Raw genomic sequence first — 22,003 nt, 5'->3', positions numbered from 1 at the left:
AGTGGTTGAAAATCACAGCGGATGTAGATGGCAGTATACAAATATGGTATGCTACAGCCAATAACGATTGATTATCCAAATATGTGCTAATTTGTAGCAGTAAGCAGTCGAGGCAGTCATTGGAGGGGTCATTTTATTGCTGATAAAATGTTTCTAATTTTTATAAGAAGAATTTTGATGTTATTCATGTTCCTATGGTTCAAAGAAGATGAATGCAGATAGTGAGCTTAACGTGATGCCGGGCACATTGGAGCAGGAGAGTCAGTGAAAGATTTCGCTCTTTCCTATGGCGTTGATCATTCGGTATAATTCCAAATAAGTCGAACAGTTGCCGGAGACCTGTGTCTGATTAATCAATTAATCAAGGGTTACCGCCCCTTCTGAAGATCGGTATTTTGTTATAGTAGTGAAGTGAAATCTACTAGCGTCCTCCACAGTTGTTACATCCATACTTGCAGCGTCACTTGGTATGACAATATCTGCCAATACCGTGCACCAAAGGCTTCATATGAAGGAATTGTACTCATATGAATTTTTGTGTTAGTAATCACCCAGTCCATAGCGGCAAGACTAAAATGGGGCTGTCATCGTATAAAATGGACCATATCAGATTGCTGTAACATTCTGATCATAGACGAGTCCAGATTTGTTCTGGAATCAGACCATAAGCTTCCAAGGGTCTAAAGAGAACGTGGCACACAGTAGCAGTCCCAAAACTTTGTCGAACATCACGCATTTAGAAGTGGCAGCATTACGGTGTGAGCTAGAATTTCAACGGGATAACGCACCTAGTTGTATATCGTATATCTAGTTGTATAGGTTCTAGGATAGCTACGCGATATCGGGTTGAAGCTTTACACCACATTGTGAAACTCTGAGCTGGCCCAAATTCCTGTCCTCGTCAAGCCATCATCCTTAACGAAAGTGAACGCATTTTCATATGGAGTGGCCGCCGTATTATATCAACCCGACCTTAATCCTACAGAAAATCTGTGGAATGTCTTCGAGTGTGCTGTCTCTGCACGCTCACCTTCTCCAACCAATCTCTGACAATTCGTAACTATGCTAATAGAGGAATGGCCACTGCTACATCTGCAATAATTGAGCACCTCATTGAAAGTACTGACAATCTCTCTAAAGTTTGTGTGAAGGTCTGGGGTGTTCCCATTGCTTATTAATTAGACAAAGTATGAAAGATTTTTCGTTTGTAAAAAGCAAGCTTTAAGCATCCATTTTTTAAAGACCCAAGTGTGACGTCATGATATAATTTATGAAAATTATTTCAGCTTTGTGCATAAAGCTTGCTTTCGTTCATGTATAAATGCATTTGCTGCTTTCATGTGCCGTCTGGAATTAATAAATGATTTTGTTTTCCATTTTTATCCATTTTATTGCCGCTTGCTTAATATCCGGATGCCAGTGTATAAGCATGAATATTTTCTGAGCAACACCCACCCCTTCTCTATATTTTCAAAACGACATTTAAATATTTCAAATTTTCATTCATTTTTTACATTGAATAAAGTCTTATAATAATGAAAACTGAAAACTCCATTAAATTAATCAGTTTAGTTAATTTTCGAAGGAAATTCCTTTCTGTGCTTGCAGATTAACAACTAATTTAAGAAATTTCTATGCAGTATGCATTTTTGAAGCATACGCGAAAATGAAACATAATAATGCAAATTCTGAGAAAATTTTACTGAAGAAGATGAATTTTTTTATGTTGTAAATTGCTTTTATCATACAGAATCATTAATATGCTTGTTTTTTCCATTTGTTTTTGTCTACAGTGTCATAATATCCGTAGACTTTTATGGACAATAATATATTTGCAACAGTATTTATAATAAAAGAGTGACTATATAACTACACATTTCAAGCGGAACGAGGTTTTATAGCTCACATTTATACATTCGATTAAAATTTTGGTATTATTTTTAAGATGCAAAGCTATGCTCTAATTTTGTGATACGCTGCATATTTCTTTGTCGAACGGTGTCCTTACAATATTTAGTGTATTTAATGAGCCAAGAGAAGCTTCAAATACTTTGAATTAAACAATATTAAGTTTTGTCATTAATACTGTTTGTTCACCAAACATGTTTTTGATTTTAAGATTAGGAATTCATGATCATTCATTAAATCCAGAGGTATAATTATTTCATATATACCTATGGAACTTTAAATATATATTTAATATTTAATAACGTTTCGCTGATAAAGTTGGTGACCAGATGTGTAAAATGAATAAACACAGAACTACACCAAATTAATATTTAAAGTGCATATTTTAAATGTATGACGAATATCCTGAGTACACACATTCCTATTTCTACACTGTAGGTTTCAGAAATAATTATGCAAATAAATCTGTATTTCTTACACCTTCTCCTAAAAAAGGATATAAAATGCATGAACGCAGAAACAGGAAATGGCTTGGAAAAGAAAAAAGTGAAAAAAATTATTGATTTTATTTTCATTTGTTTAAAGAATTTTTTATTTCACAATATGTATATATATATATACGCATGTTATCGTCAATATATGAAACGCCTGTATTCTATAGAATACCTAGGAATTTGTACAATGCCTAGCGTTGGTAGACAGAGCATAAAAGAAGGTCATGACAAGGCTATTACTTAAAAGACGTACGTTCCTCAAAAATACACATATTATTTTAAAAAAAATAATGAAAGCGTCTATTAAAAATTTTATTAAAAATAAGCAAAAATGAAAGTTGCACGAAGCAAAATTTATATATTTCTTATAAAAGTAAGCAATGTATGAAAATGTGTGGAATTATGGAATCAATGTAGTAAATGTGCATGCGTTATGTATGGATTACGTATGAATGTATCCTTGTTAAACAAGGATAATGACATTAACAGGCTAATGTACATATCTTAATTTAACAGGCTATCACTTCCCTAATTGCTTGTTTACCAGTTTAAGATAATAAAACTACCCCTTCTTATTTTAGATGATTCATTTTCATAAGGTTGGATGTATTGGCCATCGTCTTGGCAAGCGCGATGCCGCATTTCTAAAAACGTGAAATGTGCTTAATATATAAAATATGCATAGAATTATATAAAATGTGGTTTATTTTTTGAGCAGTTTAATGTATTCTTTAAGTAGGTCCTTGAGCATTGTAGCCTATGTTCTGTATGTAATATAGATTATCCATATTTTCATCTAGTTTGTACTGTGTAACTAAAATAGTTTTGTGCAGTAAAAAATGGTAAGTAATATGGGCATAAAATGTCATTAATTCGTTGTAATAGTTTGCGTATGAAAAATATAAACTTCTATTTTCGGAAAAAATACCATAAATGTATCAAATCATGTAATAAATCTGGTTGGTCTTCAAGTTCAACTGAAGTGATATAACTTCGGATATAACTTTACATAAGGATATCTAAAATTTTTAATGGGAATTCAGATTTTGAAAATAGTTTTCTATTTTTGATACTGTTTCATTGCACTAAGTCTTCTAGCTCTTATGAAATATCATTGTTATTCACGAATTTTCATGAAAGATGAAAAATATTTGATTTTTCCTTGAAAGTTTTAGTGTCATTCAGTAAGCACGCAATTAAACTCGTATGGCACTCTCTAATTAATGTGAAATTATATATATTCTTTGAAAACTATTGAGCTATGTTCTTAGAATCTACGAAATAGTGAAATGTTTGGTATGAAACGATAAAAATCTTGCATGAAGTTCGGTATATATTCACTCTCATTATTGAAGATCTCTTCCTAAATTCTGAAATAGTGATGTTTTTACTCTTATTGTTTTCAAAATTTGGTATTTCATGAATTAAATAATTGTATAGATGTACTAAACTTTATTGAAAATTAAAATATTTTATTAATTGGTTGGTTTTATTTAAATGAAGTAATTATTTATTGAAGTAAGAGAGCGGTATGTTAAGCAGTTTCTTTCAGAAATATATCCGTATTTGAAAACTCTGTACATAATTTGCCTTACTGAAATTGTTCTAAATTTTTAAAAATATATGGGTGATATGATGTTATGTTATCATGTAGAGTGTCTTTTCTCTTTGCAAATAGTTATATATTTATAATAGGAATTGAATCTTCTTTCTATAGCAGAATTTATAAGTATCTCTAGAAGAAGAGTTAGGAAAAAATTTCAATGTTTTTGTAAAAGAATTGTGTAGTATCTGGTTGTCATTATGGTAGAAAGTGTTATTCAAAAGTTTCAGAGTGGTAAAATATGATTCTGAAATGACGTTTTCTGAAAATAGTCAATGCATTTCTCAATATTATAAATTAAAATAGTCACAACTAGAAGTCTTTTACACAATGTGAGTATAAAAGCCATTGAAAAAAATCTGTTGCAGTCGTATAAAATTTAACTCGAAGATGAAAATTGTTGCTTGCATGATTAAACAGTATCAAAATTTGGTTTGAAACTAAATAATTGAGTGCTACATATAGATGTGATCGGGGTTGCTTCAAGGTCTTTTAGTAGAAGATATCCTGCTTTTTAAGTAAAATTATTTTCCTTTCCCGATGAAAGTAAGTCTAAAGCTAAATCTTTGGAAAAGTGAGATATTCGGATTTTCGTCTGTTAGGAGAAATGTGCATGCCTACATAAAAATAAAATAGGAGTATCACTGAATTTTCTCGTTCCTACAAAAGGGTAGATTTAGAAAATAAAGGAAAATTTCTAAAAACGTTGGTTATCTTACTCATACTTCTTAAAAGTTGATAAGTTATAAGAAAATTATTTTTAATCGTATACTGCTTATAGAAAATGATTTGTTACTCAGGTTTTATATTAATGCATTACAAGATTTTACACTTCGTTTAAGTGTTAGTAAGGTTTTACTGTTCCTAATGAGTGGGATTTTCTTAGCGTGTACGTGAATATTAATTGCATTTTCCTCAACAACGCTTGGGGGTAATTTAATAATGAATCGCATAAATATTCTTTTCTTTTAAAAATCCTAATTGAAAATTAATTAAAGTTATTTGGATTAGTGTTAAATGTATGTAAAGTGCTAATTTTACCACAGAATGATTTGTGACTTTTCTGTGTGATAAGGGTAGATAATGTGAACTTGAGGTTTTCCCTCTGATAGTAAGTCTGGAGCGATAAAAATCTGTTAAGACTGATTTTTAGGTAAATATATTGTTTTCTATCCCACATTTTCTAAACATTTGTTGGTAATTTTGGGTAAATAACTTTAATTCGGTAAAGGTTATATCCTCATTTGGGTAAAACATTAAATATTCTGTAGTGAAAAATGCTTATTTCATATTTAGTTCTTAATATTAAGAAAATAGTTCTAAGATAGTTATTCTGTACTGTGGGAATACTGCAGGAAAAGTTAAATGATTTATATGGTCTTTGGAGTTTTTCTCTAAGAAAAAGGTAATATTTAGCAAATTACAGTTCTCGAAAATGGATAGAAAGTTCCTATAAGGCAAACATACAATTATAAGAAAACGTAACACTTATTTGGGTGTAATTTTGTATTGAAAATGAGTTATTCCTCATTAAATGTGTATTAGTAAGTATTATTTAACTGCTATGATGAGTATTGTACGAAGAAAATTTTGTACTTGTGATGAAAAAGGTTAAAATATTCGAAATTATAGTGGAGATTTGGATAAAATGTCTCTTATTCTTTCTCTTTTTGGTTCCTTCTGTAAATATAGGTATATTGGTAATGATATATGTTGTCTAAAGTACTTCACAAGATTTCGTTCATAAGAAAATAAATTGGTAAATAAATTAGTCAACTAACATTAGCGGAAAGAACATTTTAGTCTAAGAAATTAAAAAATAGTCTATGTATGAAATTGTCTAGGGAATTAAGTTGAAACTGGACTAAGTTAAAAAAGTGTGTTAACATTATGGGTTAGAAATAAATTCATATCAATAAAAAACATTTCAAGAGATAAAATTGTAACGAATGAGTAAATTCGATGGTCATTCATCTCTTATTCAATACTGGAAATATTTATCTTAGAAATTTTTTTTATACGAGATTTTTTTTATATCGTACATGTAACGTCAAATTTCGTCAATTTCACATGAACGTTGTTTATGAAGACAAAAATATTCGTACTTAGTGTAGGAAAAGGTAATAAAGTGAAAATTTGCATAGTCGAGACATTTAAAGTGATGTAGAACGCATTCAATTAGTACAAATTACTGAATTAAAAGGTACTGAGCGTTCAAAATAATAAGAAAGAATTTTGTATGAGTACATGAAAGAATGACTCTGGTTCTAAAATTATGCATGAAAGTTGAGATTTCATTCTAAAAATTCGGAATCTCTCAAACTAGTTTAATGAGAATCAAGATTCAAAACGGAACATTGATAACATTGAAGAGCTTAAAAACATATATTCAGATATAGAGGGTATTAAGAATTAAAAGGAAATAACAGAATATGCAGGAAATGTTAAAGTATGAAAATGCGAATGAAGTTAATAATGAAGCAAAATAGTAGGATAAGTCATGGTAAGAGTACTACAGAATGACAAATTGTAGAATTGGCAAATTAAAATAGAACTGTAAAATATGAACTAAGTAAGGGATATTAAACAAATTGGATATAAATAACAGCTAAAGGTTGTAAAATAAAATACTTAATTGAAATCTATCTCTATGTTTAAGAAATTTAAGCATGTTAATTTAGCTAAAATAGTAAAATCAAAAGCGCAATTACAATCAAAAATTATAAAACTGAGTTAAACTTTAAGTTGGAAACTAGAAAGAAAACCAGTGTCAAGTATAAAAATTACATCTAAAATTAACTTAAATTCATGCGTATGGTAGGAAAATGTAATAAACAAGTTCAAAGTTAGAGTACTTTAAAAAAAAATACGAAAGCATAAAATGTACGAAGGTATAAAATGTAAACAAGTTAAAAATAATATCTAAAATTAAATAAAGCTCATATACATGGTAAGAAAATAGAGAGAGCCTGTTTGAAATTAGAAAGGTTAAAACGTATGAAAGTCGTTACAAATTAAATGAAAGTCATGTGAAAATATAACAAATTAGTTAAAATTCTTAGTATGTTGAAAACTAAAAACGATAAAAAAATAGAAAAGGAGTTAAAATTTACATCTAGAATTAAATCAAGTCGGGTATATGGTATGAAAAAGTAATAAGCAAGTTTAAAATTAGAGTACTTTAAAAATTACGAAGGTTTAAAATGTACGAAACAAGTTAAAAATTACATCTAAAATTAAATAAAATTCATATATATGGTCAGAAAATATAGGAATTAAACTAAAATTAAAAATATATTTGAAATTACGAAGATTAAAATGTATGAAAGTAGCTATACATTAAATTAAAGTCATGTACATGGTGTGAAAATATAGCAAATTAGTTAAAATTCAGAATATGTTGGAAACTAAAAACGTTAAAATATAGAAAAGAAGTTAAAATTTACACCTAAAATTAAATAAAAGTCAGGTATATGATGCGAAAATATAGGAATTATGTTAAAATTAGGACTATACTGGAAATTATGAAGGTTAAAATGTATGCGAGAAATCAAGTAAAAGTCATGTACATAGTGTGAAAATATAAATTTGTTGAAAATTAGAGTATATTAAATATAATGAAGGTTAAAATGTACAAAACAAGCTAGAAATGTTACATCTAAAATTAAATACAAGTCATCTATATGATCAGAAAATATATGAAATAAGTTAAAATACAGAATACGTTGAAGATCGCTAACGTTAAAAAGAACAAAAAAAGTAATTAAACGCTAACGTTAAAGAATAAAAAATAACATCTAACATTAAATAATATAACACATAAAAACGCGTGTTTTAATAATTGCGCTCGTAAAATATAACAAATAAGTTAAAAGTATGGCTAACAAGTATGAAAAATCTATGGGTAAATTGAATTTAATAATAAAAGTGAGTAATGTAATTAAGATTACGGAAAGTATATCTGATATTATGAAAAGAAGATTTAAGAAATAAGGTAAAAATTCTAAGTGTATAGAATCACTGATTCAGAAGACAAACAACAAATATCAGCGTTAATTCACAAAATTTTCACAGGACTAGTTTCGATGGTTTTACCGAACCATCATCTTCAGCTGCAAAACCGCAAATGAACAAGATAGGAAATAATGTTTAGATAAGATAAGAAAGCCTGGACAAGAATAAGCAAGTGGCGCCATCTGTTGGCGAAACCAGAACTAAAACATAATTTCTCTAAAAGCCGAAGGCAAATTTGGATTGGAATTAGGATCGTTAACTAGAACAGAAAGATTTTTATGAATGTGAAATGCCTCTAGAAAATCCAGTTCTCCAATGGAAGATGTTTTTTGAATAATTTTGGCAGCAGAAAAATTGAAAGTGTGATTTTCGGACCAACAATGTTGAGCAACAGAAGACTTCTGTGTTTCCTTTTTTCTAACATATGCCTCATGTTCTTTGACGCGAAATTTTAAGGCTCTCTTAGTTTGGCCAATGTAAATTAAACCGCACTGGCAAGGAATCCTATAAATACCCCAGGAATTCATATCCGGAATGGGGTCCTTGAGTATAGAAGTTGGAATTTTATTGATGGGAGAGTAAACAACCCGAAAGTTAAATTTCTGCAAAATATGTGCAACTTTATAGCTAATTGATGGAAAGAAGGGAATGACAACAGAATTTTTATAATCTCCTAAAATAAGAGTGTGGATTTAGTGTGTTGAGATGAGAATTTTTTAACTGCTTGATTAATAATGTTGGGTTAAAAGCCCCTGTCAATAGCTATTGCTTTTGAATAATTTAGTTCTTCATCAAGGGCTAGTTTGGAGGAGCAAACTTGAAGAGCACGGAAAACATAGGAATAAAATGAAGCTAACTTTTGTTTAGTCGGATGACATGATTTAAAGTGTGGTGGAAGGCAAACCGATGAAGGTTTACGGTAAACCTTCATCGGATTAGCCATGGGAAGCCCCCTCAGTCCCATCCTGGCTGATATCTACATGCATTATTATGAATCAAAATTGTTTGAAACTTTAAACTTCCCGGCATGGTTCCGCTACGTAGACGATACTTTTACCCTGTTTGAAGGTAATAAAGATGATTTAAATAGAGTTCTTTCAACAATGAATTCTATTGATCCTGCTATTCAGTTCACTTTTTAACTTGAGACTTGCAATTCTCTTCCGTTTCTCGACATTCTGGTCACACGTAACACATCCAACTTCAGTACTACAATTTACCGTAAACCTTCATCGGTTTGCCTCCACCACACTTTAAATCATGTCATCCGACTAAACAAAAGTTAGCTTCATTTTATTCCTATGTTTTCCGTGCTCTTCAAGTTTGCTCCTCCAAACTAGCCCTTGATGAAGAACTAAATTATTCAAAAGCAATAGCTATTGACAGGGGCTTTTAACCCAACATTATTAATCAAGCAGTTAAAAAATTCTCATCTCAACACACTAAATCCACACTCTTATTTTAGGAGATTATAAAAATTCTGTTGTCATTCCCTTCTTTCCATCAATTAGCTATAAAGTTGCACATATTTTGCAGAAATTTAACTTTCGGGTTGTTTACTCTCCCATCAATAAAATTCCAACTTCTATACTCAAGGACCCCATTCCGGATATGAATTCCTGGGGTATTTATAGGATTCCTTGCCAGTGCGGTTTAATTTACATTGGCCAAACTAAGAGAGCCTTAAAATTTCGCGTCAAAGAACATGAGGCATATGTTAGAAAAAAGGAAACACAGAAGTCTTCTGTTGCTCAACATTGTTGGTCCGAAAATCACACTTTCAATTTTTCTGCTGCCAAAATTATTCAAAAAACATCTTCCATTGGAGAACTGGATTTTCTAGAGGCATTTCACATTCATAAAAATCTTTCTGTTCTAGTTAACGATCCTAATTCCAATCCAAATTTGCCTTCGGCTTTTAGAGAAATTATGCTTTAGTTCTGGTTTCGCCAACAGATGGCGCCACTTGCTTATTCTTGTCCAGGCTTTCTTATCTTATCTAAACATTATTTCCTATCTTGTTCATTTGCGGTTTTGCAGCTGAAGATGATGGTTCGGTAAAACCATCGAAACTAGTCCTGTGAAAATTTTGTGAATTAACGCTGATATTTGTTGTTTGTCTTCTGAATCAGTATTTATTCGGCGTGTTATTGTGTCTTAATTATTGTGTCTTAATGTATAGAATCAATCATTAAATTAGAAAATAATTGTCGTTAAGGGTTCCTAGGAAATAATCATCATATATACGTAGTAAAACAGTTGGAATACGAAGAAAGAAACACAAAGGCTAAAAATTTATTAACGAAGGAAATCACCTCCGGTAAATCAGTAAAATATAATTGTGATGACATGTAGCAGTTTTGTAGATATACAGTCATACGATAAATACAAGTAAGAAAATAATTATCTTCCAAAGCGGTTATACTGTGAAGGAAACATTTTATTGTACAGTAATTTCTGTTTAAAGAGAATAACTGTATTAGTCACTTAAACACTTACTGGATATATGTTTTTAAGAACTCAAGTAAGTAAGTTTACACATTATCATATAACTACTAAATGTCTAAATCATCAAATTAAGAAATAGTACTCAATATTATTTGTATTTTTATAAACTTCTGATTTGGTTTAAAATTTATTATCTGTATGAAACCCATTATACGTAGCAGTATTGTAGACATTCAACCTTCGGGTAAATGCAAGTAAGAAAATAATTATTTTCCAAAGAAGTTATACTCTTAAGGAAACATTTTATTAAATACTAATATCTGTTTCAAGAAATGAACTGTATCAGACTCTTAAACACCTACTTGATATACGTGTTTAAGAATTCAATATAAATAAGAAAGTTTACACATTATCATATAACTACTAAACGCCTAAATCACCAAATTAAAAAAGACCTAAGCACACGTCTTTTTTTCTGTGACGTAGCAACTAATCCTACTCGATAAGGCTTCCTGTCCCCATTTTCAGATGAGCCTTCCTCCTACGGCTGACCATTCGTTCTCGGAAGATTCCTTAACTCCCGCTCCCTGTGCTCCCGATTCAGAACTGTCATTTCCTCTACTGTGCTTAAAGTGCATTTTGTTATTTTTTCAGCAATCAAACATTTTGTTAGCTTTTTAATTTTCATGTTTCTTTCGTATTTGTTTGTAACACAAATGATCTTCCTCCAATCATAATTGCACTTTTATAATACCTCTTACAACACAAAAGATATATCCAACAAAAAAACTGTAAATAAATTGAAAATATCACAAAAATCGAAAAGTAAGATCAAGCTATCTTCAAAAACTAGTACAGATTACACGGTTAATTATGTTGGAAAATTCGGATATAAGGCAAAAGTCAGCCTACGCATAGAAAAATTGCTTGTAGATATTTCAAAAGATAACAAGAGAGCTGTAAGCGCAGATTTAAATATAAGTTTGAAGCAATTTGATGTTAAAGTTTGTTTTCCCAGTTTCGTCAAAAACTAATCATGTTGTAGGCTTTCTGTCACCTGTATTAGTGAAAAAATGAAAGTTACTCTAACCATGGCCAAAAACATTATCCCGGATTCTTGAAAAGAAAACGAGTTTGGAATAGCTGGGTAGTAGATATATTTTCAATTAAAAAAGCACGTATTTACGAAATTTACAAACAAAACTGTGAAAGGACATTTTCTTTTTATCTTCAAAATTTCACATAAATTATTGGATTCTATAATATTTTTACAACGTAATCAATCATAATTTATTCTTGTTATCCGAAGAAAGCAGTCAATATGCATAAAGAAATAAAGAAAATTAATTTTTTCTTCAGTATGTGGTTCAAATTATTTAGCATCCCAACAAAATTATGGTATACAGTACTATGTTTGTACAAGGCATAGAGTTTATAGCGTAGAATGAACAAAAAACAACATTAGTATAAAAAGTATACTAAAAGTGCTTTTGCCACAACTCTTTTTTTAAGCTCTTGCTTCTTGCCGAAGATTCAGTTTTTCTGCATGATATGAATGCCGAAGACTCAATGTTTATGCAAGATTTTATGCATTTTTATGCATGCATGCAGCTTCTTGTCGCAAAGCAAAATATGTCATTCTGTTTTTGAAAGAAAACAATATCAAAATGCTTGCAAACTGATAGAGAACTTATGAGCCATTGTTAAGAGAAAAAATGAAGAAAATAGTTATAACTTATAAGATGCAACTCATTAAACCACTTATTGAAATTTGAGATCATTAAAATGAAGTAAAAAATATATGTAAACCTCTAAACAAAAACAAGTCAAATCGCAACTGTTTTCTTTTAGTCTAAGTTTTCACACTTCCGTAATTATGTTGCTATGCTATCAGTTTTGGGGCTATTTAAGAACACAAATGCATATTTTCAAAACCTTTGGGTAAATGTCGCTATCGTGTTTCATTATAAATGTGCTTTCTAAAAGTTTTTCTTGAGTAGTGAATTTTTCAGAATCAAAGTGAAATGAGGATTTGTAATGAGGCGTAGTTTGAATCATGTTGTAAAAAAATGTATTGTATAAAACTGGACTTCCACCCCTAGACAGCATTATACTACGAAATTGTATGAAAAGAAAACACACTGATACGTCTATAAGGTCTTGTTGTTTTCAGTGTATTTATCAGAAAAGTACGGATAAAAGGCATTTTCCGGAAAAAAAAAAAAAAAAAAAAAAAAAAAAAAAAAAAAAAAACACCTAACAACTTTAGTTAACTAAAAATTAGTAGGAGAGTTGTGTATAATTTGTATGCATATTGTTCGTATTTGAAGTGATGTCATCTCTAATCTATGTTGCCAAATCTCTCTGCACCGATTTGGAAAGGGTGAAATCACTCGCGCACATCATATCCTCGTGCCAGAGCACGTGGATATTCCCACCTCGCCGCTTGCTCGTCGGGGACGGTTGCAATGCGGCAGGAGAATATTTCTTTTTTTGCCTTTCACTCTAGTCTTTTTGGCAACCGCCAACAAAGAAGGTATGCATTGTGAGGGCGCCACACTCGATAAGGGGGGGTCACTGCCCCTGTCTAATACCAAAGGGGCATTTGCCTTCTTACCCTAGACCTGTCATGAGCGTTGTGTCCAGGTTACTCCAAAAAGCTGAGTCCGAACCCGGACTCCATTACAGGAACCCGGTAAGTTTTATACACTAATCTTGCCGATATTTTTTTTAAAAATTTGTTTCTTAATGTTTTAAAAATACATCACACTTACAATTTGAGATGATATACAAATTGATGCGATTTTCCTCAATGCTGATCACCATCTATATATACATCTTAAATAACTTTTAATTCGTTTATGATATTTTTCCAGTTCTGAGGATTAGTAAAAATTTCCATTTATGCACATCTACCTCAAAATATATTAACATCACATATTAACATCGTGTTGGGTATTAATTTTGTTTTCCTTTAGCGTTTAATTCGGACCACCCTGTATGCTTCTCATACAACTTTCCAAAGCTAAGTGTTGACCGCAGTCCACAAGCAAGTAAACTTTGGGTCGTAGTATTCCACTGTAGCGCTAAAATGACCGATATAATTCTGCCATCTCTTCAGTCACTGAGATATTTAGAAGGCATGTAAATTTGAATTATTTGTCTAACAATTTGCTTCTTGCCAGCTGCTGAATGGTTTAAAAGCTGTGAGTACTGGTAGTTAGACCTGCTTTGAATCTCGACGAAAAGACCATCTCCATCGGCATTTTCTAAGTTTCATAACTAAATATTGCTACTACGAATATGAATCAAGGATCCTTAGAAAGTCCTTCCTGAAAGTGCCTGTTCCTTTATACAGTTTTTTCCTTAGGTTTGCATGCTTTCCAGTCTTCGTATAAACTAACAAATAAAAGCTTAAAATACTTAGAATTTCTGAAACAAAATTTGAAAATAATTTTTGGCCAGTGATTTTTAAAATAGAAGATGAGCTACTTCCATCGCTCGAAAATATCAAAAGAGGATATGCTGCATCACTCTCGGATTCGAGACTTGGAATACCAGGAAGTGAATCTCGACGAAACTAGAGAGAAACCTTCACTAGAGCTGTAGGAAGGACGACGCTTTAGTTTTCGGGAAGATGTTTAATACAGCTGTCCTTTCAATTTTATTTTTGAAATTTGCAAAACTATAGACATCTTCCAGAATAGCTTAATTATAGAGAAGTGAGTTTAAATGTTTATTCATTTTCAATGAAACATTAAGTTCCAAGCTATATGAGTTAAATGTAATTTAATGAATTTAGAGAAACTTTTCAAGCAAGTCTTTTCAGCTGAGACCTAACTAATATATATAGTATATTATATAACTAAATATTGCTTATTCATTTTATCAGTGTAACGCTAATGGCTTTAAAGGCAATACAGGCGCTATTTTCCGACGACGCCTTGCATTCAGAACCAGAGCCCGTATTCTACACATACGTAACCCCTTTTTTCTACTTATTATTTCTTGTTTTGTATATTTAAAGGTAAACTTTTATTAATTTTCGTGTAGCTTTATATGCAAAAAGTACATCATTTAGATTTCGCAAGCTTTGAAAGTAATTTATAATGAGAAAACTAAACAAGATTTGACTTTTGACGGTTTCCACAATTTTATGAGTGTCTTTATCTATTAAATAACGCCTGTTTGTATATACTTTCAGTGCTACTTCTTTTTATTGCGAAAGATTAAATTTAAATCAAAATTTTCAAATCAAAAAAGTATAACTCTATAAGAAATAATATATTTTTAAGAAAAAATATTTATATTTTAGGAAGAAAAGGTGGGTACAATTATTTAGTTAAGGCAAAGTTCTATCGGAGTTTTAATGTGGCGTTTAATGTATAGTGGAATGCAAGGCAGTTATATCCTTTTTACCTTATTCCCAACCACTGAAAAGATTTCCAGAATGATTGATTTTAAGTTCTCGTCCCACGAAGACGTCAAGATTTCAACATGCAGTCATATATGCAATCACAAACATACATCGAAGTGTCGGTCTTCCTTTGCTATCACCCGTCTGCGAGTGAAAAAAGAATTATTCAATTATTTAGACACCTTTAAACAGCGCATAATAGCAGAAAGCCCTATGTAAAGATGTTTGATTAATTGAAAAATTAACATTCTTTTTAAAAAGATAAGGTTTTCAGGTACAATAGGAATAACTATAAAAACTAGCAGTTAGTAGATATAAAACTGATAACATTCTTTTTACCTCAGAATAAAAGCCCACTTGCTAAATTTGTAAAATTAAAAAACATATATTTTCTTAACATGCATCTGGAAAGAAAAACATGCTAATTAAAGCTCACAGAAAATCAACGACAGCTGTCGTAAATTTGATTTCAATTAGAATTATGTCGAATTAGCTTTTAGAATAAAATGTACGCCATTTGTGGTTGGGTTTCATAGAGCAAATCATAAGTTTTATATTTTTTTACAATCAGGTTGTTATTGCAAAACATTCATCTTTAGAAAACGCATATTTAAAAATATTAAAAGAAGGAAACAAGAAGGATTTTGGCTGTATCGTTAAAGTTTTTGAGTCATGCAAAATAAAATCTTTAGGCACTGAGTTTGAATCAGACCTAATTTGTTTTAAAATAATTGTTTTCATTTATAGTATTATATAGACACTAGTAAGAGATTGCATTAAAATATTCTTATGTATATAGCAGATTACAAAAATAATTTTTTTGACGTAATTGCTTCCTCGATGCAATATTGTTAATTATTGTTATCATTAACTTTCATATTATTATCAACTTTTCATATTTGAAATATAATTTACAAACTTCATTCATAATTATCATGATCTTAAACTTTATCATAGATTTTCCAGCCAATTAATTTTAAATATCGTAATTAATCACCTACTATTTAAAAAATGAGTTACATTAGGTGCAATTTTAGCATCGCTTAAGTTCTGTAAATTATGAGGTCTGAAGTGAAACATAATTATTTCATCCTGAAGGAGGAAAATGTAAAAAAACTGAGCGTGACATGTGATGACAAAACATCTGAATAATTTGAACTTACGAATAACGAATAAGGGAATGAACCTAAATAAACATGTATAAACGAATCTCAAATCATAATGATTCAAAATACACTGTAATAAATATATTCTGTATTACAAAAGCCGATAAATATTCAAATAATTGCATTCTAACACTGTATGTGAAAAGTTCACATTTGTAAAATAGTTCATAGAAGTTTAAATGCTAATAATTTAAACGAAAAATTATAATAATCTTGATCTTAAAATATAGGTTTCATTTGAATAGTTTAGCTGTATTTATGTATGCAAACTAGTTCTTTCGAGAATAACGGAAAATTACTCTAACAAAACAATGGAACATTCTTCTTCCTCTCTCTCCCGTTTAAAGAATTTTAATTGATTAAACTTAATAAACTTAAACGCAAAATATTCTGACGACATTTCTAATTAAATGTAGGTCAAAACTGTCTTTTATTTTCAAAGTTCGCATCAATATGCATCAAAAGTGCAGTTTATAGAGTATCTAGTATGAATACATTGCTTTTAAAGTCTTTTAATTTTGACTAATGTGATTGAGCCATCAATTGATCGAATTTGCTATTTGCAGTATATTTCAAAAGTGATCAATTCTGCTAATGCCTGAGGGGTTTGAAAGTAAAGTAATAACTGGAACTCTTTTTGTTATTTCTGCAGATATTCACCTATAGCACTTTTCCTGTTGAAATGACCCTTTTCCAGGGAAATCATTGTGTACGAAAGAACATATGCAGTTTTTAATAATGTTTGAATATGTAAGTAGACCTCAAAGTTTTCTGACTACGATCTTACAGAAGAATATTTTCCATCATTAATTTTTTCTGTTGCCGGTGTTTCTGTTAATTCTGTGTCAACAGCAAATGTGCATACAGACATTCGCCCATTTACTTAATAAAATTATCTGATGCGGACACCGCATGACTTCTTTGTATGGCCTAATAAATTATACACATTTTTGCTGCACTTCATTTAAACTTATTTCTTCGAATTTAATTAGAGATATATTTTTCATTCAATCAATTCAGTACTCATTTCTGGGCGAGGCAAAAAAAATGCATAAAAGCTCAAAACATCTTCAATAAAAATAGTAAAATACAGAAAAATAAAACACTAAAAGTTAAAAACAGTTAAAAAATTACGATTAAAATTTCTACTCAAAAACAAGCAATTCGGCCAAAAGTGCCAATGGGAAGAAAGACCAAATTTCCGGTGCACAATTTTGAAAGTTAACTTTTGCCCCACACTATACAGAAAGGCACTTAAGTTGGTGCATTAAATAATTTAATTCATGATTTTACTAAGAGTTTCAAACGTAAACAAATGGCAGCCTTGTTAGGCGTAGAGCCACTTTTAAATTATTGATAATTCTACAACTATTGCAAGCAGGTTAACTAAAGGCACAAAAACAGTATACACATACATATTTGTATATGTTTGAAGCTTCATATTGCAACCAAAAAGGGAAGGGCACAACTACAGTTCCATATACAAAATTTCAACGTTCTCAGACTACTACTCTTTTGAGTTATTACGTACACATAGACGTCACGAAAATTATCTCTTCTGATCAATTTTATATTACTTTCAAAGTCCGTTTTTTAAAAAGGAGTCTTTTATTCTGTCCGTACATACAGAAGTAACGCAAAAATATCATTCAAATGGATTCAAGATTGGATCAAAATCAAGGATCAAATCAAATGGTTCAAGGATCAAAATGGATGGTTCAAGGATCAAAATGGATATTTTCAGTGAAATATGATGCTTGAAATTTTCCACGATTACAATACTTCCTTTACTTCGTACAAGGAAGCGAGATTCATCGAACCATTCTATATGGAAGTCTGTTGCTTGCCTACTTGCTGGCCAAAGAACTGTCCATCGAAAACCAAGAATAGCTCATAGTGGTAGGCCTAGTGTTTCATTGGAGTGTATGCTGTTTATACATATATTTTTTACCAGTAATGAAAATTTCATTCATATAATTTTTATTAGATTCTGCCAGACAAAGAGTAGTATTCGCTCTCTTTATCGTCAATGCACAGGGCGTAATATACTGCTGGTTACATATTTCCTATAACGATATTTTATTGAAAATATCCTTGTGTTTCAAGAAATGAATGAATCTTCATTGTTATCACAATTTGTCATTTGTGAAAAATTTATAAGAACCTACATTTCCACCCAAGGCGATAGTTACCTGTTAGGCAAAGACAGCAAACAATAGAACAAATGTTCTGAAATTCTGTCTCGAAAAGTAATATTCTAGAACAGTTTCTCATAAATGTATTATTTCACCGAAATGACAAAGACCTTAAGAAACAGGCCTTTTGCTGTTTTTATATACTGTATCTTTGTATATATATGTCTTAGCAGCATTAAAAGAGAAAATATTAGAATTTAGAATACTTTCAAAATTTAGGTTATGTTTTTTAAGGAAGTGCTTCCGCTGTTTTGATTAATCGAAAGAGACCCCTCCCAAAGAATTATTTTTTCATAATTAAATTCCTAGATCTGCGGATTTTTTTCTGAGGAGTTATGTTTAAGACTTTTCTAAAATTGTGTACAAACATGCATAGTTTCAAAACTCTCGCTGCTGTTGTTATGGCGATGAAAATAAAGGATAAGTTGGAGTAAGTATGATAAAAATACTATTATTATCATCATTTCTTTATTCATGTTAGCTAAAAATAAACCATGCAAAACCTTTTAGGATCAAATTTGGAATTTTTCTTTTATTTCATGTATTATTTGCTTTTCTGGGATTGTAAATTTTAGCACAAAAATCATCTGAAATCCAGTCAGTCTTTCTAAATCCTCTTATAATGCTTTAAATTTTGAAATTCATGGATCTCCTTTCAGCATTTATTGAGTTAAAATTCTCTTTTATGTCTCCGAAATATAATTTAAAAGAATCTTTCAGAGGAAGAGCTGATAGTCATTTAGAAGTATTATCAGGGTCAATGTTCCTTCTAACCTTCTTCGGGAACATACAAGGACCTGACTCGGAACAGAGAGCTTACTAAAGCTATGTTCACTAATTGTGGTAAGTAGACAGGATACACATGAAGGGTATACAAAACCCTTTATTTTTCTCTATTTACAAAAACTTCCCTACTTCGGAATACACAGATCCGCTACTCGGGGTCTAACGTAAAAATATAAAAATAGAACTAAACTCTAATTTAACTTTAAAATAATAAACGTGGAAGATTGGCCTTATATTAACAGGAAGCGTATGTAGTACAGAGAACTGTGAACACTACAATACGTTTAAATTTATCAAGAGGATTAAAACCTCTGGCCTGGAAGGCAACAAGCAACTGCGTAAAACTTCTAAGGTAAGCGGCCTGCTTCGACTCACTGCTTCCTCTCTCTCGCTTGGCAAAAAGCCACAACTTAAATACTTGGCGTTCGCCAGACAAACTTTGCATAAAAACCTTAACGCTTATAATTCTGGCCGGAAGTAGAAAATAAGAAGTGATAGTAAAGATTTAAAATAAAATAAACGTTAGTAAAACTTAAGATCCTTACATACTTCCCGCCAGAGTTAATTAGGTTGAAACTGAGGTCTAAAACGACCTTGTTGAAAACTTTTAGCTCTAGAATTTAACGCGAGGCCAATCTTTTACAAATATTTTTCGCTAGAAACTAGAAATTTAAAAGAAAGAAATTTGTTACAATCGCAGCTCCCAGGATATACAACAATTTTTTTTCATCTGTACTGCATCTAAACAGGAGCTTTTATTCAATTCTGGTTCCTTCCAGAGATCTGGAAGGAAAACTAGTTTAATGAAATGTTACACAATGAAATGGCAAGTAACATATACAATTATACTTCTCTTAACATTCTTATTTCATTCATGACTATTTTAATTATCTCTCCCCGTGCTCTCTGACATGTGTTGTAAAAGAACACCAAACACGAATATGTTTCTGTCTACGTGTGCCACACTTCCTCCTACAATCAAAACACTAACGTGTTAAAATTCAACATAACGAGACCTCTTAACACACCCTAATTTCAACTCTAAACCCTGAGGTACTATTCTAAAAGTGGCTAACTCTAAAGTGTAGCGTCAGAGAGCCTAACTACATCATTCAACCTTTAACACATATTCGCCATGATTTAGTCTTTACAGTCACACGAATAACAAATTTTTAACATTACTTTCACTTTTACCATATCACGGTATTTCTTAACATTTAAAATAACAGTTCACATGTATATAAGAACATATCAACATGCCGTTAATTTTACACATTTGAAAACATACATTAGTAGTACATTGTTAACTTCTATTCTTTTCAAAGCAAGTGCCAATTCTTTCTACATTGAAATAATACATTTCAAAAAGTCTTTCAGACTAAAACTTCTTTCTTGCTCGAATGTTTTAAATAAAATTTATACAATAACTTTTTACAATATTTAAGTTTTTTACACAACGCTATTATACATCAACTTTAGTTTTACGCGCTAGTAATTGAAAAACATAATACCAAAATCGGTCACAACTCATTTCTCGCCCTTTTGGCGATAAAGGTAGACCTCGCATGAGGTAAAACTTCTTGAAATCTGCCACTTGCAGTAAGAATGAAAGATTAACTTAAGTTTGCAAAGTAACATAAAATTTTACTTATCTTTGTAATATTCGGACATCCTTTTCTGGGCCCAGTCTTTAAAGGTACTGCAGATAGTAGTTTGATTTATCCTCCTTCTTGTACGGGATCGCCCTTCAGTGCTTTTCTCTGGAAACTTCCTTTTTTCACCAGTTCGGCCATCCTTGAATACCTTCCTTTTCTCCTCTGCTTGTGGTCTTGGGCGTTTGATGGCAGCTGGTCTTGGCGGAACCAGGAAACTTCTGTCGTGTTCCTGCTTGGACCTCGTTGTTGGCCGTTCAAATTTTCCTTGTAACTTTTCCTCCGCCGCTGATGGCCCTTCCGCAGTTCGGCTACATTTACTGCGGAGAGTCTTGTCGGATGAGTCGATCTTCCGTTTTAGAGCCGGGTTATAGTTGCCGTCATTTCTCCTGGTTCTCTTCACATACGTCGTCCTTCTCCCTTCTTCATCCTGGGGGTGTTCGTGAACTCTCTTTTCTGGACGGTGGAACGGCTTCTTTTTCTTGTTACCTTTAATTTTTCGCGGGGAAATTTTCTTTTCACTTGCTCCTGCCTCTTATTGGCTTGCCCTTGTACTTATCGTTTTTGCACCTCTGGAGCTTGTTCCCGCGGTGTCTGCCGTGCCGGATCCTGCAAAAGATCTGAAAAGATTTGCATTTTATTACGATCGAAGTGGGGCTTGATTTGATCAATGTTTGCGGAACAGGTTTCACCATTTCTGGCTTTTAACACTACTACAACGTGAGTTATTTTTTCTATAACATATGGTCCTTCAAATCGTGGAAAAAATTTGGCAGTTTTATCTTCTGGTGCTGAAGAAAGTGAATGCTTAATTTTTAAAACTTCATCCCCTACTTTATAAGTTACTCCCCGTCGTTTCAAATCATAATAGAGCTTCTGTTTTCTTTGTGCTACTTCCGTATTCTTTTTTGCTCCTTTTATTAGTTTTTCTATATCACCCATTTTAAATTCTGGGGCTCTTTGTTGCACATAAAATAATTTATCTAACGGTGTTATAATCTTTCTGCCTAGAAATAACTCAGCAGGTGTTTTGCCCGTTGTATCATGTTTTGCGGTCCTAAGGGCGAAAGCAAATTCATTGACATAGTTATCCCAGCTTTTATGAAAATTTTTAACATAACTACGGATAATTTTCACTATATTTCTATTGACCCGTTCCGCTATATTTGATTGCGGCCGATACGGGACCATTTTTAAATGACGTATGCCCAGTTTTTGGCACATGTCTTCAAATATATTACTTACAAATTGAGGACCATTATCCGATATAACTTTTAGGGGCGCCCCGTATTTTAAAATATATTTATTTAAAATAGAATC

At 31.4% G+C, this 22,003-nt stretch overlaps 1 protein-coding gene across 1 annotated transcript in view; it reads left to right on the top strand.

Annotated features, from left to right (window-relative positions):
* Positions 1–13,025: 13,025 nt before the first annotated feature.
* The window catches only part of LOC118199830 (32 kDa beta-galactoside-binding lectin-like), a 95,810-nt gene continuing 86,832 nt past the window's right edge, over positions 13,026–22,003 (top strand). Inside the window, exon 1 of the mRNA XM_085815497.1 lies at positions 13,026–13,162. Coding sequence (XP_085671623.1) covers positions 13,097–13,162 — 66 coding nt within the window. The 5' untranslated portion in view covers positions 13,026–13,096. The remainder of the gene's footprint in view (positions 13,163–22,003) is intronic.

The sequence above is a fragment of the Stegodyphus dumicola genome, chromosome 4, assembly GCF_044657685.1.
Source record: "Stegodyphus dumicola isolate Sdum_Otavi_A_Nest chromosome 4, ASM4465768v1".
In the NCBI taxonomy this organism is placed as follows: domain Eukaryota; kingdom Metazoa; phylum Arthropoda; class Arachnida; order Araneae; family Eresidae; genus Stegodyphus; species Stegodyphus dumicola.
Note: the sequence above shows the minus strand (reverse complement) of the source record. Positions and strands in the feature narration are given on the sequence as shown.